The following is a 27,027-nucleotide window of genomic DNA, read 5'->3' on the forward strand; positions in this document are numbered from 1 at the left end:
GTGCGTGCGTGCGTGTGTGTGTGTGTGTGTGTGTGTGTAACAATAATAAAGGAAAGAAACCATTGATATGGGTAGGGTTGGAGAGTGATAAGAGAAGGGGGTAAATGACATAATTATATTTTAGTTAAATTTTTTAATGTATAAAAATAAGCTTCAAAATTAAAATTTAAAATACTATGACATTTGGAGATTTGCCAAACATTTTCTCACCTCTTGGTAACCTATAAAAAGTCACATAGAAGTACATATATGGCTACATGAATGTGTATGCACACGTGTACAAACACACACACACACATACACACATATGGTGCAAATCTTGAACTGACTTATTTTAAAAGTTCCTGAAGAAATAAAATAGAAAAGTAACACAGCGTATTTTGCTCAGAGTACACTGGCTGGAATACCAGCTACAAAGGAAGTTGCCCTGGAGAGTGTAGTTCTTTGTAAAGATGACAAAAATATTCAGGGCAACGCTGTTTCCAAGTTGAACTTCCTTGTTGAAATTCAAGACACAAGGAGGAAAAAGATTCTTAGTTTTTAGCGAAATAATAAAATCATTGGAAAATATTCAGTAATAGGTATTTCAGAGAGTTATAAATATGTCTAATGGCAGAAATTTACTAGAGGGCTGAGTTTATCATGTTTTATATATGTATGTATGTACTTATGTATGCGTGTATATATTTATTGAGACAGGGTTTATCTCCTGGAACTCACTATATACACTACGGTGGCCTCAAAAACACAGAGACCTGCTTCTTTGTGCTGGGATTAAAGGCATGCACTTTCTCACTCAGCTATCTGTAAATTCTTTCTGTTGTTATTTGCTTTTCTAGACAGGGTTTCTCAGTGCAGCCTTGACTGTTCTGGAACTAGCTCTGTAGACCAGGCTGGCCTTGAACTCAGAGATCTGCCTGCCTCTGCTCCCCAAGTGCTAGGATCAAAGGCCTGTGCCACCACTGTCTGGCAACTATCGGTAATTCTTAATTGCTTGTGTTCTTGAATCTCTGGTATTCCTGTGAAACAGCCGGAAACCTGAATTCTAAGCCCGAGAAGAAGCATCAGCTGGCTGTTCACCCTGCATTATTTTGTACATTTCAAAATGTATGTTTTCTGATTAAAAAGCTTTCTATAGATTTTTGTTTCCAATTACATTCTGACATTTCTGGGTCAAATTCCCTTATGTTATTAATTATCAAATTAGTATAATGTTAATGAACTAGACACTATTTAAGTTACTAAAAACAAAATTGGCATCCAAAACTCAAAGAGCTTCTTACTAGCAGACTTCAGACACTTTACACTACAACCTAGAATACACAGATGTCTTCATTTGTCATTCATTATGCACAAACATGCTTAAAAATGAGTCCAGAATTTTATAGATTAATATCTTGACTATTAGAGATTTATCCTAATATTCTATTCCATTTAAAAAGATGTCATTATAACCAAATTGAGATGCAGACTCCTTTACAAAACATTAATAGTTTGAAAGGCACAGATCAACAGATTTTTATTAACCAAAGCAATATTACATTTAAAAAATAATATAGAATATAAATTTATTCTTATTCAGCTAGAAAAATACTCGTTGAGGTTCATGTATTGATCCATCTTCTTTATTTGTATAACAAAATATTTGAGGTTAGGTATTTTATAGGGAGAATGTTTGTTTATCTTATAGTCTTGGAATCCAAAGGTAAACATCAGGCAGCACCCAGTATTCATGCCCTGGATTGATGGGCAATAACTGTGGGGGCAGGCTACAGGAGATCACATGGCCAAGGACCATAAAGCTTCAGGCCCCAGGCTTGCTCCTTTCTCTGGAACTAACTGACATCATATGAAAACTACATTAGTCCCATTTCAGGAAGGAACTCCTAAAGTCCTATTCACCCTTTGCTTGGCACCATCTCTTAAGGTTCTGCCACCTTAACACAGACACAGTGGGGACCAAGACTCCTGCATGGTGCCTATGTGGGACATGCTAAAGCCACATGCACACCACAGCAGTTTGATATCATCCTGTTACTGATTTTACTAATAAAACTGACACTTCCCAGTATTGCAATAACGGACTTTACCTTCTGGGTCCATATTTTACTAACATTAAACTTTCGGTTTGTTTTTTCTATGGTTTCCAAGCTTGCTGTGGATAAGCTGATACCTGTTCAATACTCACACATAGTCGTTTGCAGCACGTCATCAGGGGACGTGGATTGTAACTGTGATGATTGTGTTCACTGGTGAAACAGGAAACAGAGTATGGCCATGGAAAGGGCTGTTACTTCCAAAGTCAGAGGCTTCAGGCCTAGTTTGAGACTCATGAGTAGATTCTTAACTCACCTTGTTTCCATCCTAGAAGTAAGATTGCTGTAGGCTATTTCAAGGTGGCATCTACTCTAGACTTCCATGATTCTATTAAACCAGGAATGGTCCAATATTATGGCTACACGTGGCAAAATAATAGCCTAGTTGTGTACGTTATCTTTCTCATTGCTGTGACAAAATAGCTGACAAAAGGTGATTTATGGAAGGAAGGGTTTCTCTTTGCTCACTGCGGGACATGGTTTCTCCTCATAGCGGCGGGAGCATGAAGAGGATGGTCACATGACATCCACAATCAGGAAGCAGAGAGAGTTGAATGTTGGCACTCAGCTGTCTTTCCCTTTACTTCCTAGATAAGTCTAGCTCCTCAGCCCCTAGAATGGTGCTTCTGAAATCTGGGTAGGTCTTCCGACTCAACTAACCCAGTGTGGAAAATTCATCTCAGACATGTCCAGGGGCTTGCCTCCTAGGTAGTTATAGAGCCCGTCAAGATGACGACATTAACCCATCAGCATAGGTTTTTTTTTTTTTTCCTGCATTAAATTATTTGTATCCTTTTGCTATGCTGAGAGTACTTAAAGGTCAGGCTATGACACTGTGCTTACAGCACTATGTAATAGAGTCTTATTGTGATAGATCAGCATGTAAACTTCTTACCCTAGATATGATGGTTTTAGGCACAACTGCGTATGTGTTATTTGTGAGTGAGAATGAGAATAGGATGATAGTGTCTAATTATGTGGCAGTCCACATCAAGTCAATGTGTCCATGGAATACAGTTATATCAAAAAAGGATGAGGGAAAAGCTCCAGATACTATAAGATCACAGGAATTTCTGTCTACAGATAAAATTGTATTTCTTTTCATCATACTTCATTGTGGCTCAACTTTCCACTTCTTTCATGTTCAATTTGCTAGTAAGGTGCACTTCCTATGCTAATTCTTTAATCAGTAGTTTTAAAATATTGACTGAGGCATCGATATGGCTCAGTGGGGACTGGAGTCATTCATCAGAACTCATATGATGGGAAGAAAAAACTCTCTCTCTCTCTCTCTCTCTCTCTCTCTCTCTCTCTCTCTTACAGACACACACACACAAATACACGCACTTAGAAATATAGAATGGCATTGAATTTATCTTTTCTTCACCCTGATTTTTCCAGTGCTATTTCCTAGAACTTCTGCCAAGTTACTAATGAAATGGTCTTGAATTTCAAACTACAGAATGGTCACTATTCTTATTTGGGTCTGAGCTGTGAACTCATTTGTTTGTTGTTTTGTTTACTGAACGAGGGTCTCCTGTAGCTTAAGCTGGCCTCAAATTCATTGTCGCCAAAGATGACCTTGAACTTCTGATCTTCTTGCCTCAGCCTCTACAGTCCTAGGATTACAGGTGTGGGGCACCTTGCCAGCTTTATAAACTCTTAACCATAATTTTCTCATCACCCTTTGTCTCCATGTACTGAATTTTCCTTTTAAAACCATATTGGATTGCGAGGTCAGGATATCTCACTTAACGTAAGAATCCAAATTTTAGTGATTGAAAACACTACACAATTTTAAATTTCTAAATCTGTTGCTTAGGTTTTGAAGAAGCTTTATAGTTCTAAAACAGTTCTTTTGAATTCTTGCCAAGTGTTTTGGTCACTTAGTTTGGAATGGATTCTTCTTGCTTACTGCCAGAAGCCTACATTCCACCTCTCAAGGAAAGCAAACTGCCTTTTTGTCCTGCAGAAGGACAAAGACCAACAAAAGCTTTTTTTTTTAAATAAGAAAAGGCTTATTTAAAGCCGTGTTTTCCCAAGCGTAAGACACAGGAGTTACAGATGAGGACCTGCGATGATGTCATGCAGGTCCTATCTTACATAAGCAGAGGAGGGGGTGGGGGCGAATCCCAGACTAATACAGCTGTACAGCTGTGCCCTGGCTGAAAAGCTCTCCACGTCCTTTGCATATTCACGACTGGACCTTCTGCTCCGAGTTAGACTTTTAATTGGCTCCCTCTGTTTCCAGGCTACTGAAAATATATCTGAATGGATTTACATAGAAAAATTAAACCTTAACTGGATCCAATAAATGGTCATTTTAATCAACATATTTAATTGCCGTGTCCTTTCACGTGTTGTGTCAGAGACAGAAAGTACTAACTCCATGAGTGCTGCAGGGAGTGCAAACTGGGGCAACCACTATGGAAATCAATGTGAAAGTTTCTCAAAGAGAGGGAAACAGATCTGCAAAGGCAAGCTATAGCACTCTGGGTATATACCCAAGGGACTTTACTACAGACTTTGCTCATCCATGTTCAGATGCCATCTCATCACAATAGCCAGGGAGTAGAAACAGCCTCGGTGTCCATCAACTGAAGAGTAGGTAGCAAAGATGCAGTGTTTTCATACAATAGATTATTATTCAGCTTTTAAGAAAAATGAAATTTGTAGATTAAATGGGTATAAGTGGAAGCAATCATCCTGAGTATGGTTGCCTTGAGCCAGAAAGACAAGCATCAGATGTTTTCTCTCATACGTGGATGTTAGTTTTTAAACTTGGTATACCCACAGACCAGTGTATTCTTCAGCCCTCATCAGAGAAGCTTCTTCTTGCAGTAGATGGAAATTAGCATAGAAAGCCACAATTGGTCATCATGCAGAGGATAAAAGACTTCAGACTGCTGAGCCCTCCTGGGATAACTATTATCGCTGCCCTCCTCTCAAGGCTCAGGGGTCATTGTGGATGAGGTGGTAAAAGATTGTAACAGGCAAATGTAGTGGATGGCTTTAAGAAACCAGTGTTTTCCACACACAGCAGGGCAGATGCACATATAAACTCACAGCACTTGTGATAGCTTGTACAAGACCTGAGCAAGCCTGTCCTCAACAAAACCCCAGCATGGGAGAGGGGAGGTGAGCATGAGGTCCCACTCCTAGCTAAAGAGGTCTTGGCATTTGGATACTGATGAGAAAGAAAAAGTCAGTTTTCTCTACTGGTGTGACATCTGGTCGACCATACTCCAGGGCAAGCCTTACACCCAGGAGTAGTTGGCCAACACAAAACTGGACGTGTGCGTGTGTGTGTGTGTGTGTGTGTGTGTGTGTGTGTGTGTGTGTGTAAAGTTGTGTGGATAGGAAGGTGGGTGAGGATCTGGGAAGATGAATATAAGCAAAGCACATTGTATGGAATTCTCAAGGAATTAAATACTAACTTAGAGAAATAATCAGCTAAAATTTGGAATTAAAAGCTAAGAATGATCTTTTGATTGACTAGAGAGTTATTAGTTCTGGTTATTATCTAAGATCAGGTGACTAGCTGATCAACTCTACCAAGGAAAGGAAATTGACCTAAATAAAACAGGTACCATTTGATAGCACCAAATTCAATTGAACAATGTAATGAAAATTGGAAGAGTTTCATATAAACATTTCCTTTCAAAAGAATAGTTCCGATGCATTGCTACAATAGATGATTTCTTTTTGGCTGTTTCACATTCCTTTCCTCGTTTATTCCTCTTTTCCATAGAGTAGGATGAAAGAGGAGATCATGCAGATCCAGAGGGAGTAAAGTGCACTGGCCAGAGATGAGCAGGTTTAAACTGGTAAACCTTTGTGTTTCTTCTATTCCAATGTAATACGCATGCTGCTTGTTGTAATAGTCCAACTTCTAACACACTTGGAAAGTTCAACTCCTTATAAAATGTCTTTGGACACAAAATTTACTCATTTTATCAGTACAATTGACCAAAATTAAAATAATGGAAGTTAAAAAAGTCTTACCTAAATGGAATTATACAAAATGACTTCAATATCATAGTTGCCTAAATGTAATGAAACGATAAAGATGAAATAGTAATTGCTTTACTCCAACAGAACAGTTATTTATTTAAATATAATAAGGTAGTTTGCTCTTTTCTCTGAGACAAATGACAAACACGCTCTTAGAGTACATCTTTTAGGCTAGTGTCACCCAGTTCTGTCTCTTATGAGTAAAGTTCACTAAGAGGCCATATTAGCTATCTGAGGATGTGTCTTTCATAAAGTTGAGATCATTTATAAATATCTGTCACACAGGGTAATGACTAAAACACACAATTGTTTTTATGAAGCAATGCATATAGCCTGATATTCAATAGTTCATGAACAAATGTTATTTTTATCTTTCTGTTTTTATTTTGATAGGTTTTTTTTCTCTATATTTCACATTTATAAATTCTGTGGAAAATACCACAGTCTTTCTGCTCTTCTAAAGAGCATTATTCTCTAGACTCTGAAAGATTCAGCTGTTTTGCTGGTCAGTGAAAAACCCATTCAAAATTCCTTTTGAGTTTTAAATTGCGTAGCAACCAGAGTGAAATTTTGGCATTTCTGAAGGTGTCAGCTGAGCATGAACTCATAGACATTTCCAGGAATGGAAGAGACATAATAGTGAACAGAGGGTTGTTTCTTCATTTTCTACATAATATTAAGAAAAGAAATCACGTAAGATCCTCCTATTTGAAAGATGCTTATAGATTAGGGAATAGTGCTTTATAATTGACACAGCTAATTGCTTTACTTTCAGGGTGGACAGAAAAATGTCTATGATCATATAAATTAGAAAATGGGACATTATTAGAGTAATATGATAAATTCTCAATTCCATTAAAATCTGACTGAATAATGGTAATAAAACACAAAGTGCTTATGAGAACATGACTTGAATTTTATGACTAAGCTGAACAAGAATATGATATGGTAGAAGCCTGATAATTTATCACAGATGCCAATGTAGTTATTTTCAAATGAGTAAACATCAAAACTCATAAATAAAATGAGTAAATATAAGATATGACTTAAATTGTTTATATTCTATGCAATGATTATATGTATAAACATAATAGTTTGGCATTACTTCTAGAAAGTCTATTTTTATTAACATCTAAATTTTTCTCCACTGTCTGTGGTGGTGCACACCTCAAATCCCAGCACTTGGGAGGCAGAGACAGCTGGATCTCTTGAGTTTGGGGCCAACTCGGTCTATACGGTAACAGAGATTATTTTTCTTTTTCTCTGCGGGTGCAATTGCCAATTCCTACACTATCTGACCATGGGAATTTGTAAATATGTGAAGTAACAAATAAAAAAATACATAGACATTTATAATTCTACTAACAGTTAAAGCAGAGACATAAACAGGTGTGCTATGTTGCCATGATACCAGGCAGGAAGTACCTAGTCTCATCTTCAGCAATAACATCTCTAGGTCACCTCACGTAATTCTCATCCTTCAAATAAAATTCTGAATGACCCTACACATCTTCCTGTAAACTTTAATTCTAGAGTTGATGCAAATATTCTGGAATAACTCACTGAGACAAAGAAAACTTTTATCAGTTCCTTTTCCATCTGAACCTCACAACGAAAAGGCCAGATTGTTTAGAACTGGAAATTGAATTTGGAAAATAAAGCTATGAATGAATACAAGTTCCTTAAAAGTTTTTTAAAATAAGAATTTAATTGTTCAACTCAAATTAAGTGCCATAAAATTCAATTTACTTAAGTGCTATTAAGTGATTATAGTAATGAAGAATCTAAATGGCTTTGCCAGTGAGTAGAATTCCAGCAGCTTTTATATGCAGAGCATTCTATGGCATGCCCAGCTTTCTTTTTACAGGTCATCTGACTCGGGTACAGTGGTGTCTTCTGTAGGTTCAGTTGTTATCACTACAGGAATATTCTCAGATATCCATCCCTTTGGAGTCCTATTAAAGGACCGTCTGCCCAAGAGAGGATTGGTAAAGGCCAGGAACCTGGGATCTGTTAGCAGTAGTAGTTCAAAATCCGGAACTTTGAATTTAACCATTTTTGATGCTTTTTCAAAACCTCCAAATGGAGTGGCAACTCTGTGGAATTCAAAAGAGAGGAAAATAATAATTAATCTTCAGTTTTATTTGTCATAAAGTGCAAACAATCTCATAATTTTATGGACCTATTGTTATGGTCTTCAACTAATGGTTTTCAGTTTGGGGAGTCTCTGAATCGAACATTTTCATTGAAGGTCCATGCGTTGATAGTAACACAGATAAAGGATGCATTGCTGTAAAGCCACTTGGCGTGTAATCATATTTTGACAAATTGGATCCATGAATTGTTACAAACAAGTCTTGCCTCCGTGCTGTTGCTGTTTTGTTGTGTCTAATGCCTGTGGGATTTCACTTCTATCTTGTCTCCAACTATGCCCGCCCACATCCTTCATCAAATTCCTGTGGTATGGGTTGTTTCTGTTAACCATTTGGACATAGGGTATGGTAATTTTTACTGTTCTTGTCTATTTTTTAAGATTATCATTTATATGAGGTCATCTGTGGATTCCAAACTCTTTGAAGTTAAAAAAGAGTATCTTGTGCGTATTTCTATCTGCATCTTAAAAATCTTCAAAATTTATGAAAACAACAACAACAACAACAACAACAACAACAACAAGAAAAGACCATGCATCTGAAGGACAGTAGGAAGGGGTATATGGGAGCATTTGAAGAGAGGAAAAGAAAGGACGAAACTGTAAACAAAACATAATCCTCAAATAAACAAAAAATTTTTTTTTTCAAAATTTCCCCATTTATCTCTGGATAAAAATCCAACCCCTGCTATTGCATTCAGGATCTCACAGGAATTTCTAGCTTGTTTAATGTTAGCCGCCATTTTCTCATTTAGCGTCAGGCACAGTCCTAAAGGAAGGTGGTATACGTTCAATTCTCATGTAGTAAACAAATAAAAACAGCTAATGGTGAAGCTCTGCAGCAGATTTAAATAGGATGACACTGTGAGTAACTCAGTTATTTTAGCTTGAATAATCATGAATATTTCTCTGGGGGAAAGATGCCATTTAAACTGCCCTCTGAAGGCGAGAGGTTAGGTAGCCATGAGAATTTGGCTAAGAAACAACAGCACCTCCACCAAAAAGACTAATCAAAGGCAGATAAGATTATGCTGGGCGTGGTGGAGCATGCCTTTAATCCCAGCATTTGGGAGGCAGAGGCAGGTGGATCTCTGTGAGTTCAAGGCCAGCCTGGTCTACAAAGAAAGTCCAAGACAGCCAAGGCTACAGAGAGAAACCCTGTCTCGAAAAACCAAAAAAAAAAAAAAAAAGGTTTTGGAAAGTTCAGGAAAGGAAGAAGACCTGTTTCTCTAGATTAGCAGATGGAGGCAAGAGAGGCTGCAGGCAGATTGTGTGGGGCTTGGTCTAAGGAGAAAGAGAGGCCTCAGTGGTTAAGAGTGCTTACTGTTCCTTCAGAAGACTAGAGTTTAGTTCCTAGCCCCTGTATCCTGTCGCACACAGCCACTTGTAACATCAGGTCCAGGGGATACAAAGGGCTCTTCTGGCTTCTGCATATCATACACACACACACACACACACACACACACACACACACACACACACACACACACACACAGAGAGAGAGAGAGAGAGAGAGAGAGAAAGAGAGAGAGAGAGAGAGAGAAAATCTTTCTTAAAAGTGGATTTCCTGTGAGTATGAAGGGAAACATTTGGAGAGGAGTGCTGTGACCTGATTAAACTATGTAAAGGGAATTCTAGTTGCCATGAGAACAGATTATAAGAGGTCAAGATAGGCAATCGACAAGAAATTATGGTTTGGATTCCAGGTGTTGCCTGTGGAAGACCCAGTGGACTGAAGGTCTGTTTTGGAGGCAGAGTGCTAGCGTTTTCTCACAAATCAGATAAAGATGATCAACAATGGATGACTAGTGTGTGTGCAAGGACGTGGCTGGACATCCTAGTGAGAAGACAGTCACGCTGTGTTTGTCCTGTTCACCTTCATGTACATTCTGTTCTTGCCAAGTAGGACACTGCTTGCCCTTCCTGTTTATTCTCAATGTCACGTTGCTTCTACTCAGATCCTTCTGTCTTTCTCTGTTTGGAGTTCTCTTGCTCAAACTAGTACATTCTAAAGACTCTTTGAGTTTAAAGTCATAGCTTCTTGAAGATTTCCCTGCCTTGGGAACATGTTTTCACAGACTGTGCATTCCACTTTACATTTATGTGTTGGTTTGTTCATCTTATGTTGCCTTACCGAATTCCAGAAGGCTTGAAATTCTCTTGATGTGTGTTGTAACCTATTACAATATGCTTGCATAGTTCATCCTGCCGGAAGATCCCCACGAACATCTGGACAATAGGAGTGAGCAAGCCTTTCATGTTTTCCAGTGCAATGGGGGAACGTTGCTGAAAGACCTGAATGGGGTTTGTTTTTCTTTGTAGCTCTCTCGCTCTGCTCTCTTCCCTGGATATTTTAAGTACAGTATGTTTGCCTTCTATTAGTGAAACGACAGAGCATTAGTATTCCTGTGGAAATTACAAACTTAACTCACTAATTTTGAGTTGTTTCACTAATTGTGGCAGTCTGCTAGAAGGAATGCTACAGCCAGGGTTCTTCCTGTCTTCTCACTACATGCACTGTAGTGTCCAGGAAGCTGTTTTGTCAGGAGCGGCTATTGGCCACTTGTCACTTGTCTGACTTCACAGGATCTCCTCTTCTACTACGTTGGCCATTTAGATGGACACTCAACTCAGAGACACTCTGGAAACAGCACTCACCTGCTGGAGGTGGCATGCGACCTGCAGCGTTTCACGCTTGGGTCAATGCCAATGCAGCCTCCAAAGTTAGGAAATGAAAGGGTTTAATGGCCACATTTTGGGTTAAAATATCTTTAGTGGTATGAGAAAACTTTTATTTTGTTTTTTTTTTTTTTTGTTTTCTTGGAGAGGGGTGTAGGTTTTAATCCAAGGTCACACACATGCTTCACAAATACACAGCCACTTAAACATAGCCCCAGACTAAGGAATATTTTGTTGCTTTTAATTTTCCCTATAACTTATCGTAGTCTTTTAAAATTATTATATAGAGTATATAAAATGTTTTTAAAATATTTCTTAGTTCAGAAACACTTGAAATTTTATATATTGATTTGAAAATGCTGTGTCAAACTTCTGAAATAAAATCTTGCTCTAAAACATTCACTGGACGCTTTGTTCACCATGTTTGTTAGTTTGTTTTTTACCATGAGTTTTGTAAGTCTTCAATATTTGTTGTTTTATAATAATCTAATAACAGTGAGTTCCTAACACTGAGCCTGTATTAATTAAGTTGAGCCCCGATTTATTAATCTGTTATCTTCATTCACATATGTGACTTGGGTTTTTCCTTATGTGTGGATTCAAGATTTTGTGGTTTTTAATTTTGTTGTGTTTAGGGTCAAGCTCAGGATTTTATGCCATCTGACAAATGCCTTGCCTCCAAGCTACATTCCCATCACTGGGTTCTTGTTTTTTTTTTTTTTTTTTTTTTTTTGGTTTTTTGAGACAGGGTTTCTCTGTGTAGCCTTGGCCATCCTGGACTCACTTTGTAGACCAGGCTGGCCTCGAACTCACAGTGATCCGCCTGCCTCTGCCTCCCGAGTGCTGGGATTAAAGGCGTGCGCCACCACGCCCGGTTCCATCACTGGGTTCTTATTTCCCAACTGCTTAATATGTGTATATTCATAGAGATAATATCAATGTTCCACTTTTAAAGTTCTCTGCTATATTTTTTCTAGTAAGACCAGGTGCCTCCATTATCACATATTATCTTAATCGACCAATAAGAATACCGAATGGCAATTATGAAAAATCTCAGAATGTGCTAGAAGAATGTAAATAGAAACCAATGCCATGATCATTACTCTCAAAGAAGTTGTAATCTCTTCAGAAGTTAGTTAACTTTTTTTCCTTGTAGCAAAGGCATACTATACTGGATTATGTGAGAAGACTCTCCCAGAATGTACAGGATGTAGACAATACATCAGGTAAAATAAATGTGAGTCAGTACTGAGGATATTCAAGCTTCCGGCGGAATAAAAAAGCATTGAGATCGTTATCAGAGCCAATGACTGATAGACTGTAACCTTCCTGACGTAAGAAGAGGCTATAAGCCAAAAAGAGTCACTCCACTGAAGAGGGCTGTAGATGAGTTGGCTTGCCTAGGAGGAAGAGGAGAGGGGAGAGAGGGGGAAAGAGAGAGATAGAGAGGGAGGGAGGGAGGGAGGGAGGGAGAGAGAGAGAGAGAGAGAGAGAGAGAGAGATTTTCTAACATTCTTGTTAGAATTTTAATTTCCTTAAATGTAATGATCAGTGTAGAAGAGTGAGGGGAGAAGAAGAAAGGAGAGTAAGCTGAATCATTCTAGCTTTAATCTTGTTTTCAAAACACTGGATAACAAGATAGTAAGTGAAACAATGATTATTGAAGAGGAAAAGCTAAGCTAAAACACCAATCATAGACAGCTTGGGATTGGATTGGTGTCTCCTTTCTAAGAGAGTTACTTAAGCATACTCCAGCAAACTAGTGGGTAAATGATCAACCCAAGTTATGCAGTAGCATGGAAAAGCACAGGCTGTAATGATAAAGAGCAATTTAAAATATGATCATGTGGATTAATGACCAAGAAAAGATACTATTCTTAAACAAACAAACAAACAAACAACAACCTTATCTACTTTAAAATACTTATACTCCAGAGAAGTAAACATTTGATATGGAGGCTAAATTAACCAACATTGCCTGAGAGTAAGTGATAAGCGCGGGGAATAAAGAGGGCATATTTTTATCCTCCTATGTATAGATGACAGTCAGAACTTACAGTTTTGTTCTGGAACTTAATAATTAGTAATAATGTGAATATACGCGTGTGACAAAACAAAAAGCAAAGAAGAAAAAAGTTAAAGTAGTATGTCTCCTTCCCAGACCACCATATAAACTAAAAGTAAACACAAAAATCATAGAGCAGCAGACAAGAACTAAAATAGAACTATGGGGTAGGTGCAGTTCTTGAGTTGGACTGGCTAGCCAAAACCTCCATCTTCCTGAGATAGTAGTTCTCAACCTTCCTAATTCTGAGACCCTTTAATACAGTTCCTCATGTTGTGGTGACCTCCAACCATAACATTACCTTCACTGTTGCTTCATAACTGTAATTTTGCTACTGTTACAAGTCATAATGTAAATATCTGAGTTTGCCGATGCTCTTTGGCGACCCCTGGCTTGACACCCCCCAAAAGAGTTATGACTCACACACTGAGGCTCATTTCTCCAAGATAAATTACTTAACATTCAAGACTTCCCAAAAATTGATTATATCAGATCAATTCATTATTCAAGATAGATGTGTAGTGAATATGTCTACTAGGTTCCAGGTACCATTATAAATGCTGAAGTCATGGTGAAAAATAGAAAGTCACACAACTTTGCACTGGTGTCTGCATTATAGAGAAGAAGACTCACAGGAAAAGAATGAACTGACCATACTGGACGTAACATAACGAGAAGAGCCATGAAGAAAATAAAGCAGAATACTTACAGCATTGTAGAACTTAGCTCAGGAGAAGAGCACCATTTAAACACACACATCAGGAAGTCTTGGCATGGAGACAGAGCTTAGCAGTGGTGCCCATGCCTTGTGTGTACAAGGGCTAGGGACACACACACACACACACACACACACACACACACACACACACACACACAGAGAGAGAGAGAGAGAGAGAGAGAGAGAGAGAGAGAGAGAGAGAGAGAGAGAGAGAGAGAGAGAGAGAGAGAGAGAGAGAGAACAAACAAGAGAGCTGAATTTGTTCAAGTGATCTCATAATTATTCCAGGAATAATTTAAAATGCCTTTTTTATTTCTGAAAAAAAAAAAAGTGCTGTTTTCTTTCCTTTTAACCAGCTGCATTTTATTTTTTCCCATGAAACTGTGAGTAGTTTTCTTGCCTTGTAAAGGACAATATCCGTTCTGTTCCTTCGTCCATCTCTTAGCTCCCACTGCAGGTCCAGGGGAGGCTGCTGCCTGGAAAACAGTTTTGTTCTCTCTGGCACCACTGAGACCGCATCCTGTTGACTTGGCCTCTATTACTGTCTTGGCATAAACGAAGGTGGGAGACTTCCTGTAAGGTGTTGTGGGTCCACAGAGGTACTTTCAAGCTTTAGTCCAAGTTAGTGGAGCAAAAATTTGCAGTGGAAAGACTTGAAGTCTTCTCTTAAAATGTAATTAGGTCTCTACAATGTCCACAATACCAACTTTGCAGAAATACGTCTGAGTTAAAATGGCTTTCATATTCTGTCACCTCTGTAGTGCATAATAAGCCTGCACCTTTCAGATTCATGGATTGGTGCTTTTTTTTTGTTTTGTTTACTCTCATGGATTACATTTGTAAAAGTAAATAGCACTGGCTGTATAATATACTCATAATAATTGTTAATTTCTTCTGCAAAGTAAAATCCTTGCATAGGAATTAAAAATAAATTATTCCACGAAGTAGAAATCAATGTGCTATGTTTAACTGCCCTGTAATCATAAAATACATCTTACAGATGAGAAAATTAAGTTAAATGTTGTGCACAAGATCATGCAGCAATTTGAAGTAAAACCAGGAAATTCCTTGCCCTCGGTTTGTTTCTCATGTTTTCCTCGGATGTAGCAAGAAGTTTGAGTGCATAGCAAAGGAATATAAGAACAAAAGGTTGTATTCAGATCTTGGTCATTTTGGGATTGTAATTATCCTTGGGAGTCAATTTTCCTTTAAGCATTATCAGCACCGAGAGTTATCAGCCTACGTCTTCCCCTTGTTACTATCTAATGACTATGCTCAAGAACATGGGGCCGCTAAACTGTAGTAGTTTACTTCTTGCGAGAACATGAGATATATGGAAAGAACTCTCTCTCTCTCTCTCTCTCTCTCTCTCTCTCTCTCTCTCTCTCTCTCTCTCTCCCTCCCTCTCCCTCTCTCTCCATGCGCCTTTCCCATTTGTTTTACAATAATGAGAAAGTTATACCAGAATAACATCTCAATTTAATAACATGTTGAATTATTTAGTAAATATAAGAGAAAAACAACACTTATTGCATTTTGCTTTTGAAACATGTGCACATGATAGTCGAGGAACTAAATTTCTTGTCAAATTATATTCTTAAGATCATTAATAGTTTGAAAAAGTAAATTGGGTTGACCTACAATGGTGGAAGAACCCATTTTATACTTGAAAATTATTTGAACTTCTCTTTTGAATGACTGGACTATATTCTGACTGATTTAATAAAGGGCTTTTGCCCTATTGAATTTATACAGGTAGAGATAATTATTGAGGTTACTTTGTCCATCTGAGAATTTTAAATAAAAACTAAAATAAAAAATATAGACATACACAAAGAAGCACATCCAAACTATAGATTGCAGGCCATAAATATTATTAACATTATTTATTTTTTAGTGTTTTGTTCCTGGTGTCTTTTATGCTGATTTTGTAGTCTGTACTCCTGCCACATTCACTTTTTAATTCTGGTGATCTGTCCTTTTGAATGTTTGTGGGTGCAATCATACCCTTGATGAATAATAACAACTCTATTCTTCCTGTCGCATTGTCTAATAGGGGTCAACAAATATCCGTGTCCGGAAAATTGTCTATTTAACTTTGACGTTTAAAGAATACTCTCAGTGGATGTAGAATTATAGCTTGGTGGTTATATCACGATTTCAGGTGATCTTTCATGATTTCTATTGTTTCACTTCAGAAATGAGCTTGCTTTTACTTCTTTGAAAGGAATCTTTAATCCTGGGCCTCCAAACCACCTTCCTATGTTGCTCACCCTTCTCAGCTTGTGCAGGGTTTCTTGAGGCTTCTGCCACGTGTGAAAAGGGCTTGCCCATTAGTCTGTCCATGTGGATTCTCTCTCTGTCCTCCCAGGCCCTATCCCCATAGACTGGCATGGCTGCTGCATGTGTGTCCTCTGCCTTCTTATCTCTTTGGTTCTTTTCTTTGTCTTCTGTGTCTCAGCTAGAACATTGTCCTGTGTCATATCACAGTGCTCTCTTCAGTTCTACCTAATGTCACTAAGTTCATCTATTAAGCTAAACACATCTCTGTTTCTCAGTATGATACATGTGCAGAAAAACAGGTTAAACTTCCATAACACAGATACAACACACTACTGTGGAATAGCCATGCACATTAGGAATACTTTACAGCACTATGTGTATTGCTGCCCAGTCATAAACCATCTTGCCCCCGGAAGTAGTCAATAATTTGAGTTTTGTAGCAAAATTTAGGCTAGAGGACATTATATTAAGCTGGTCTAAAAAGCCAAAACACTATATGATTTCACTTACAAAAATATTTAGAGTAGTAAAAATTGTAATGACAGAAAGTGCAGTGGAGGTTGTAAGAAACTAGGGAAGAGGAGCAAAAAAAGAAAAAAAAATCATTGGCTAATATGGAAGCAGGAATGTTGGTCTTGGAGAAGGTGGTGATGGTTACAGGTGCTGTGAGTGTAGTTAACACTATTGGCCAGTACCTTAACACGACTAAAAGCGAGGTTTGGAAAGATGGCTTAACAGGTAAGAGCACGCCCTGCTCTTGCAGGTGGCTAGGTTTCCAGCATTTACACGGTGACACACAATCATCTGTAACTCTAGTTCCAGGGGACCTCTTACCCTCTTCTGACCTCTGTGGGCACCATGTACACACGCTGTGCAATACACACATTTGGGTAAAACCACTCATCCACATAAAGTAAAACACATACACCTTTTAAAAAATGGTTAAAGTTGTCAATTTATACTGTGTGTTTTATCATCATAAAAAGCTGGCAGAAACTTAACAGTCATAGACATGATTTGAGTCTAAAATTGTGTCATCTGAAAGGGCTGACTTCTGTCCTGGCAGCTGTGTGGCTGAGAGCAGGTAGCATTTGCTCCGGTTGAACCTGCTGGTGGAAGCCACACAGAGTGTGCTGAAGGCTGGTCTACTGTTTACTTTTACTCCAAAGAGACGTGCTTACTGTTTCTGGCTGGGAGCCTGGAGGAGACACATGGCTTCTCAATGGAAGACGCTAATCTGGTCCTTCTATTTCCATCCTTCAAACTGCTCAGTTTCGCTTAGCCCAGCAACCTTTTACATTTTCCTAGTGAGCACCGCCCCCAGAAAAGTGGCAACAAATACTGGGTTTAGGTTCTAAAATTTCCTTTAAAAAACTGAGATTTTTGTTCTTCAAGATAGTTGACCATCTTTATAGCTTTTCAACCACTTAAAAAAAAAACTATTGTGCCAGCAAGATGGCATGTCAGGTAAAGGCCATTGCAGTTCTGTGATGACCCAAGTTTCATCCCTGGGACTTACATGGTAGAAGGCAAGAACAGACCCTGCAGGGACTCCTCTGATCTCTGCATGAGCACTGTATGTAGCATGTGTGCTGCCCTCCCACCACACAAGCAAAATGGAGAAATACAAATACAGAAATAAATGCTTAAAAAGTCATTTTACGAAGTTCTTCATACTGACCCCAATGAATTAACTAGTTAAAACTTTTAGAGTATTAGTAATAGTGCAAAACTTGAATGTCTACTAAGACTCAGCAGTTGATTAGGTTTCTACTTGGGTTATTATCTTAGGATCAAAGATGGTTTCTACAGACGATTTGACTTCCTGTATGGTGGTGAGAACATCTTGGTCTCACAAATCCACCGAGTCACCCTGGATAACCGAGTTACCTGTTAAAGCTCCTGTAATCAGGCAGTTCTGTCTTTCCTTCGGGCTGGAAGAGTTTTGGGTACAAAGCCTCCAGGAGCTCGGGATTGCCGCCAATGGCCTGCTCCCAGGGGGACTGGTAGTACTTCGGAACTGCCGTTGTGTTAAATCTTTCAGGAGGAATTTCCTTCAGTGGTCCAGAGTACCCTTTGGAAATAGAGCAAAAGTGAATGAACAGAGTGCTCTTCAGTTACTGAATGCCAGCTAACACCTTCCTGCGGTCAGTGTTTCTTGCTGGGGTAAGTTTTTGAAGAACCCTTCCAATGAGTCACCAGAAAGCAACAAACTGATGGTGGAGACATTTAAAAACTCTTTTTGAGATCAAGAAAACTAGAAAAGAAGACACATCATCATCATGATGTTCTGCTTTAATGACTTTCTTTTCCAAATCATGTTATTTTCCCTTGACTATAATTTACATTTACTTAAGTGAAACTATTATTTTTAAATATGTCTTTTTGTTATTTTATATTAGACTAAAAAAATAATAATTTTTAAAAAAGGAGCTGAGTACCCACTGTAGCCTTATTGCTGTGGAATTCTTCACACATATACTAACTACCTAGCTTAAAATGTTGAAATATTAGTAATTAATTAATGTAAAATTTCATAAAGATATTATTTCTCATTATTTAATAATGTTTTTAAATAATATTAAGTGAATAGGATTTTCTTTTAAAATAAACTAAAGAGCCCTGTGCTTTCGCTTGTGGGTTTTGTTGTTATTGATATTGTCTGTTTTTTTTGAGAAAGGGTCTAAGTAGCACAGGTTGGCATGGGACTCGTAAACGTCCTGCCTTAGCTTTCAGAGTGCTAGGATTAAAGTAGTGAGTCACCCACACCTGACCAAATATATGTTTCACAGACTATATATAGAGCTCTTTCAGAGATCAGAAACCAATAAAAATGACTATTAAAGGCTGTGTTCTGACTTCCATATGCACTCTGCAGAAGACACACACACACACACACACACACACACAGACACCTCATATAAATAAAAGGTTTAAAAGGAATACCATGTATTATCTGAAACAACATACAACATTTGTAAATATTTCACATGATTATTTTAAACTCAAACATTACATTTATCGTCATCTTATGAAAAATATATTTAATGAGAAAAGCTGTATTGTTCAAACACTGTTTAATGAAACTTCAAAGGAGCAGCATCTTTTGAGCACATAGGAATTCTACTGTTCCATTTGAAGGTGATTAGTTACCTGGTGCAATGTTCTCTGGATTTGGGGGGCTTCGTGGATCTGGGGTGTTGGGAGGAGTAGAGGGGGCTTGTTGTGAACCACCTTCCAGGTTGCTTCCATCAATTTTCCCATTCTGCATAGCAATTTTATGCTGTAGTTGTTTAAAAATAAGTTTAAGCTATTAGGCACAGTAATAGCAACGTACGCTGTCATTTGTGTGTTGAGAAAGTAAACATGCCACCATACTGTTTCTCAGGATCTCAGTAATTTACATGGTAATAGAGTTGAGCAGTTCAATGAAGACTTTTGTGTAAGTCAGTCTCTAATTCACTGAACAACAACAACAAATTATTACTTTGTGCACGGCACTGTAGACCTTCCTCTCAATTTATTTTATTTCTATTCATAACATCGCTGAGAAATATATTTACTTTAAAAATATTTACCAATATAATAAAACAAAGCATATTGACCAAACATTTGACCTAGAGATTTCTTTAATGTGTTTATTAATTCTTTGAAAATTTTATACTATGTGTCTTGCCCGTATTTAACTCCTTTCCCAAACTCCACCAAGATCCTTTCCAACTTTATTAGACTTCATGTCCCTCCTTCTCCCATTGAGTCCAGTATGTGTTGGCCAACTACTCCTGAGTGTGGGGCCTGCCCTGGAGTGTGGCTGACCAGGTGTCACACTACTAAAAGAAAAATGACTTGCCCTCTCTTAGCAGCAAGAGCTCAAGCTAGGATGGGGACCTCATGCCCACCTCCCCTCTTCCATGCTGGGGTTTGTCTGTTTGAGCTTGCTCGGGTCTTGTACAAGCTGTCACAACATCTGTGAGTTCATGTGTGCATCTGCCTTGCTGTGCCTGGCAAACACTGTTACTACCCCTGGCTGTTAGACTCTTTCCACCCTCTTGTCCACAATGGTTCCTGAGCCTTGAGAAGAGTCATGTGATATAGATGCCCCACGTAGGGCCGAGCTCTCTGAAGTCTTTTACTCTCTGCATGTTGATCAGTCGAAGTCTCTATGTTAATTGATATCTACTGCAAGAAGAAGCTTCTTTGATGAAAGTTGAGCAGTGCACTGATTTATGGCTATAGCAATAAATCATTAGGAATCATTTTAATGCTATGTCTTTTAGCAGAATATAGTAGTAGACTTTCCCCCAGGGCATTTGTAACCACAAGTTCATAACTCTATTGGCAGTATCTTATGTAGGTTCCATCCCTTGAAGTAAGTCTTAAACCCAACTGAAGAAGTGGTTTGTTACTCCCATAAAATTTTGCCTCCACTGCGTCAATGGACATGTCTTGCTAGGCCAGTCATTAATATAATTTGCAAGGTTCACAGCTGGCTGTGATTGATGTTGACTTCTCTCCCTCCAGTGAGCTTGTGCAGCACCTTTCAGCATTATGAAAGCTAGCCAGTAGGGAGCAAGCTTCCGGTTGAGTACCACCTAGGTTTGCCCATGTTCTGTATGGCTCAAGCATATGGCGTCTTCAGCAATAGGATCTTACTGTCAAGTTTTAGAGGGCAACTAATCGCCTACAATACTTCAATAGCCCTCTTTGGCTGATAGTTTATTATATTAACATCACATTTTATGACAATTTGTTATACTAACGTTGTGTTTTATAGCTAAGCTTTAGAGTCATTAGAATATAGAAAATTCAAATTATATAACATTTGAACAGCTGTCATACATAACATGTCCACAAACAGAAAACTATACATATTTAGGTACATAGACTTAATATAAAGAATGTGATTTTTTAAGAAAATGAAATTCTAAAAAGAGAGACTTTTCCTTTAAGTTTTAAAAGGATTTGTTGTAGTCTCATAATTTAGGATTTACTCTATAGCAACAAAATAACACATTTAAAAGATTTTACTTTGTTTCCATTTTCCTAGCTGTTGTGAATAGATCAGAAAGAAAGTATTTGTTGAGTCAGTCCTTTGGGCACAGGACAAGGAGTGGTACAGCTGGGTCATATGGCAGTTCTATTTTTAGCTTGCTGAGGATTCTTCATAATAATGGTCATAGTGGCAGCAATCCACTAACTGTGAATAAGTGTCCCTTCTTCCCACAGCCTCATCATCACGTGTTATCAGTTGTTTTCTTGATCTTAGCTATTGGGACTCGGTTAAGATGAAATTTCAAAGTATTTTTAATTTGCATTTCCATGACTTCTAAGAATGTTGAACACTTTCAAAGATGTATCTTAGATGTTTTGATTTATTCTTTTGAAAACTCTATGTTCAGACCCATTTTTAACTGGGTCTTGACTATTTTGAATTCTTTATATATTCAGGATCTTTATCCTACTTCAGATGGATATCTGGCAAAGATTTCCACTTTGTAGGTTTCCTCCCCACTTGATCAATTGATCAATGTTTTACAGCTGATCTTGATAATGCACATATACACAATGAAATATTTGGCTGTAAAGAAAAATGAAATCATGAAATTTGCAGATAGCTAATGGAATTACAAAACATGATACTGAGTGCGGTAACAACACCGCATGGTGTCTCTTATTGGTGGATCCTAGCTCTGAATCTTTAGATGTGAGTATAAAACCCGGAATAACCTCAGATGCTAGGACAGTTAAAAGGGACCAGGAGGGATGTGGGAGAAAGTCTAGAGGGGACAATAGAAGGACCTAGGTGTTATGAACAGGTAAACAGGGAAGGCAAGGGAAGGCCTTTAGCTGGGCATGGGAGAGGACGATGGAGAGGGTGAGGGAGAGAGGAGGGGCAAATAACATAAAGAATATTTGGAAAGCCACAAGAAATAATATTATTTTATGTTTGTCTAAACTTATAATATGTATTTTACATATATTATATATAGTTTAAATGAAATTATGCCACCTGAGGTAGCAAGGCTTCTCCCAAACGTTTTGGATCATTTAACAGAACCTCCATGGCCAGGTGTGTGACATTTCATTTTGTGTTGTAGGCCAGAAGAGTCTAAAAGAACCGCAAAACAAGCTATTGGTGTTGCTCTTGGTTATCTCTCATAAAAGGGAAAGTACTAGCAGGGGTGAAGACACTACACACTTCAGACACAAGACTTGGAGGTTTAGGGGTGGATTGACCTGAAAGTATTCTCCCTGAAGACTAGCTCTCAAAGTTCCAGAGAGTTCTTCAACAGAAAAAGCATTTAATGTCCCTCACACTTAGAACCAGAAAATGTGCTCTTTGTCCCTCCCACATATGGCCATCTTTACATGTATACATGTTTGCTCTGAGTCTAATTTGAATACTTGTTTTTTTAAAAAGCTTTATATAAATGATGAGCATTTGCTGAATAAATCATCAAGTCCAGCTACTTTCTGTTTGCCATAACTATCATCATCATCATCATCATCATTTGACTGCTCAGTCCACCAAACTTCCTCATTTTTTATCATATAGACATCTGCCTCTCCTCCCAGTCCCACCCTTCCTTCCCCCTCCTCTCTTTTACTCCCCTATTCCTCAGAAAAGGGGAGCTCCCCTACCCATCCATCTCAGCTCATCAAGTCACATCAGGATTGAGTTCTTCCTCTTCCCTTGTGGCCTGACAAGGCAGTCCCTCCAGGGGAAGTGATCATTTACAATATTATACAAGAAAAAAAAATAATTTGTCATATTTACTCAAAGCAAAAACAACAAATGACTCCTTTGCAGTCATGTGATGAATTTCAGAACTTTGAGAGAATTTAATCAACAGTTGATACTTTAAGTTTTTAACAAAGAGAGGTAGGCAGATCTCTGGCAGAAGAGTCCACGTAAGAGACAGCCCCTGCTACTGTTACTAGTGGGCCCACATGAAGCCTGAACTGCCATAACCTTCCTAAACTTCTTTCTTCTCTACTTTACTCTGCATGTCCCTATCTTTCCTGTTTATTTTTTTCTTTCAAAACTTATTTTATTTCCAACTATATGCATGTGTACCTGTGTATGGGTATGTGCATGTGAGTGTAGTTATGTACAGAGGCCAGAAGAGGGGGTTGAATCCTCTGGAGCTGGATGTACAGGCAATTGTAAGCTGCCATGTAGATGCTGGCAAATAAACTCAGGTCCCCTGCAAGAGCACCAGCAAGTCCTTTTGACTGCTCAGTCCACCAAACGTCTTCATTTTTTATCATATAGACATCTGCCTTCTGCTCATTTCCCATCATGTACTTCTTTTTCAGTCAGTTGGAACACTGATGCTTCTATGTATGACATGACTCCAACCATTAGAATTTCTTCCTTACGTCATGTTGAATACCATTCGAACTCATGTTCAACCACTAAGATACTGGACTTACCTCTTACATGTACCAGCACATTTCTAAGCTCTAATCCTTCAAGGTCTTTGTTCTTTGCTGTTCATTATTTTGCTACTGTTGCTTCATCTACTTGGAATGACTTTCCTCTGTTTATTATCAAGCCAAATCCTAGATTTTCTATGTCTCCCTTCAGTTTTCCTCTTCTTTCAAATAGAATGTACCCAAAATGCCGCCACATCTACATCATCTCAACACTTCAACTAACATCCGTGCCATGCTTTTATGACCTTTCTTATTTGTTCTTGTCAAACAGATTTTTGTTACCACATTGATGCCATTGTGAGTTAAATCTAGCTAGGCAACATTAATTTTTTTTATGTAGTTATACATAAAGACTATTTTTAGCCAGGCATAGTGGCATCCTTAACCTTGTCACTCATGAAACAGATATAGGTAGATCTATGTGAGTTTGAAGCCAGTCTTGTCTACACAGTGAGTTCCAGGACAGCCAGGACTGCACAGTGAAACTCTGTCTCAAAAAAGTCTTAAAGGCTATTTTCAATAATTACTAAACATAAAGCATTTTACATACATATGTTTTAATGTTTTACATTTTGAACTTAATATCTACCTCAAGTATTTTTACTCAACTTACTCTATTAGTATTTACCAGCTTCAACTTCAATTATAAATTGAAAGGCTGTTGAGATAAATGTGGGAATGTCCAAAGCATAATGGATAAGGGATCACCTTTTGTTGAGTTTCTGGAAGGTGTCTGTGCAATGAATGTTACCTATGGATTCTACCCACATTCATTTTAGGAATCTTGAGTCCAGCCTGCTGGAAGCATCTCCTGAGGCTTACAGTGAGCAGGAACATCAACTCTTTTGGTTAGTCACTAGCAGGAAGGGCCCAAGACTTCTATTATCATTGCTTAGTGTACACACAAAGCCTTATGATGAGCAGGTGATGACGGATTGTGGCATAAGCCTTAAATTACAGTGTTCATCTTCTGTACTTCCTGTCAGGCAGAAAAGACAAGTGAAAATATGGTGTCTGGTTTAGTGAGGCTAACTATAAAGAAAATAAAATCAGAATAGTATCTTGTAGGCTAAAAACATGCAAGTTAACAGCTTTAGGAGTTCTCTGATGGTTTTTTTTTTTGTCACTATGTATATTATCATACATCTGTAAATAGCGATACTTTGACATCTTCCTATCCAATACGGACCCCTTGATCTCCTTTTGTTGTCTTATTGCTCTAGCTAGAACTTCACATACTATGTTGAAGAGGTACAGAGAGAGTGGGCACCTTTGTTTTGTCCCTGATTTTAGTGGAATTGCTTTGAGTTTCTCTTCCCTTAATTTGATGTTGGGTATCGGCTTGCTGTATATAGCTTTTATTATGTTTATGTATGTTCCTTGCACCCCTCATCTTTTCAAGATGTTCGTCATGAAGGGATGTTCTATTTTGTCAAAGGCTTTTTCTGCATCTAATGAGATGATCATGCATTTTTTTTTCTTTCAGCTTGTTTATATGGTGGGTTACATTGATGGATTTCCATATATTGAACCATCCCTACATCCCTGGGATGAAGCCTATCTGATCATGGTGGATGGTTTATTTGATGTGTTCTTAGATTCATTTTGTGAGTATTTTATTGAGTGTTTTTGCATCAATGTTCATGAGTGAAATTGGTCTGAAATTCTCTTTTTTGTTTAAGTCTTTGTGTTGTTTAGGTATCATGGTGACTGTGGATTCATAGAATGAGTTTGGCATTTTTCCTTCTGTTTCTATTTTGTGGAATAGTTTGAGGAGTATTGATATTAGCTCTTCTTTGAATGTGTGCTAGAATTCTTCACTAAAACCATCTGGCCCTGGGCTGTTTCTGGTGGGAGACTTTTAACGACTACTTCAATTTTATTAAGGGTTATAAGACTCTTTAAACTGTTTACCTGATCTTGATTTAACTTTGATAAGTGAAACCCATCAAGAAAACCATCCATTTCTTTTAGATTTTCCAATTTTGTGGAATACAGGCTTTTGAAGTAAGACCTAATGATTGTATTTCCTCAGTGTCTGTCATTATGTCCTCCCTTTCACTTCAGATTTGATAATTTGGATTCTCTCCTTCTGCCTTTAGTTAGAGCATGGGAGGGGGGCATGTAGGAAGACAAAAGGCCTGTAGAGAAAAGTGAAACTGTGGGTGGATGCATCTCTAGGACCAGCCAGAGACCTAAGTCAGGGATCCTGGTGGTGGTGGGATATGAGAGGGACTCTAGCAGAGACTCCTAGCATCAAGGGACATAGAGACTGAAGAGGACACCTCTAAGTAGACCAGTCTCCTAGTAGAAGGAGGGGAATACCAACTGACCCACAAAAACTTTGACTCAAAATTCACCCTGCCTTCAAGATGTGTGGGGATAAAGATAGAGCAGATAGAGCAGAGACTGAGGGAATGTCTAACTAATGCCTGGCCCAACCCAAGACACACCCCATGGGAGAGAGCCAACCCCTGACATTAACTCTGCTATGCTTGCAGACAGGAACCTAGCAGACTTGGCCTCTTAGAGGCTCCACCCGGCAGTGCCTTGAAACAGATGCTGAGATTCACAGGCAAACACTGGGCAAAACATGGGGAATCTAGTGGAAAAGTGAGGAGAAGGGGAAAAGGACGTGGAGGTGACAGGAGCTTCACAAGAAGACCAATAGAGTCAACTGACTGAGGCTCAGAGGTGCCTGCTGAGACTGAGACACCACCCAGGACCTTGCATGGATTGGATATAGGCCCCCTACAAAGATGTAGCTGATGGGCAGCTCAGGCTTCGTGTGGGTTCTCTAGTAAGGGGAGCAGGGGCTGTCTTTGGGATGAACTGTCTTGCTAGCTTTTCGATTACTTCTCCCTGGTGGGACTGCCTTGGCCGTCCACAGGGCAAGAGGATGTGCTCAGTCTTTATGCAACTTGATGAGCTGGGGTAAGTGCGTAGGGGTGCTCCTCTTTTCTGAGGAATAGGAGGGATGGAGGAGGGGAAGGGAGGGTAGGATTGGAGGTGAGGAGGGATGAGGCTACCACCAGAATGTAAAATGAATAAAGAAATAAATGCAAACAGATCCATAAAAAAGCTTGTAAGTTAAAAACACATATGCAATACACATTACATGATTTCTACCAAAATGACAAAAAATAAGGTTTGTTGTAAATGTTATAACAAATATGAAGAAATTGCTTTTTTAAAAAAATAATAACTGTGTATTAAGATTCCCAATACAGATTGTTTAGTCTTACTTAAGAATTGCTTTTTTTTTTTAAATCAAGAGTTTTAATTTTGATATAATAGTGAATGTGTTTTGGAGAGTAATAAAATGTGGCATTCTAAAATCATGACAAGCCAGGTGTAGTGGCGCACGCCTTTAATCCCTGCACTTGGGAGGCAGAGACAGGCAAATCACTGTGAGTTCGAGGCCAGCCTGGTCTCCAGCCTACAGCTAAGGCTACACAGAGAAACCCTGTCTCAAAACAACAACAAAACCCCCAAACAAACAAACAAACAAACAAAAACAAAACAAAACAAAAAACCACCACAACCACCACCACCACCACCACCAACAAAACCCAAAACA

General features: G+C 38.5%; 1 protein-coding gene across 3 annotated transcripts in view; it reads right to left on the reverse strand.

Annotated features, from left to right (window-relative positions):
- Positions 1–7,804: 7,804 nt before the first annotated feature.
- Myoz2 (myozenin 2) overlaps positions 7,805–27,027 on the reverse strand; it is a 1,071,004-nt gene continuing 1,051,781 nt past the window's right edge. For all 3 annotated transcript variants that reach the window (XM_051165558.1, XM_051165560.1, XM_051165557.1), the window contains 3 exons: positions 19,161–19,290; positions 17,898–18,081; positions 7,805–8,206 (listed from right to left, as the gene is read on the reverse strand). In XM_051165558.1, the coding sequence (XP_051021515.1) occupies positions 7,972–8,206; positions 17,898–18,081; positions 19,161–19,290 (549 nt within the window). In that variant the 3' untranslated portion in view covers positions 7,805–7,971. The remainder of the gene's footprint in view (positions 8,207–17,897; positions 18,082–19,160; positions 19,291–27,027) is intronic.

This window comes from Acomys russatus, chromosome 23 (assembly GCF_903995435.1).
Source record: "Acomys russatus chromosome 23, mAcoRus1.1, whole genome shotgun sequence".
In the NCBI taxonomy this organism is placed as follows: domain Eukaryota; kingdom Metazoa; phylum Chordata; class Mammalia; order Rodentia; family Muridae; genus Acomys; species Acomys russatus.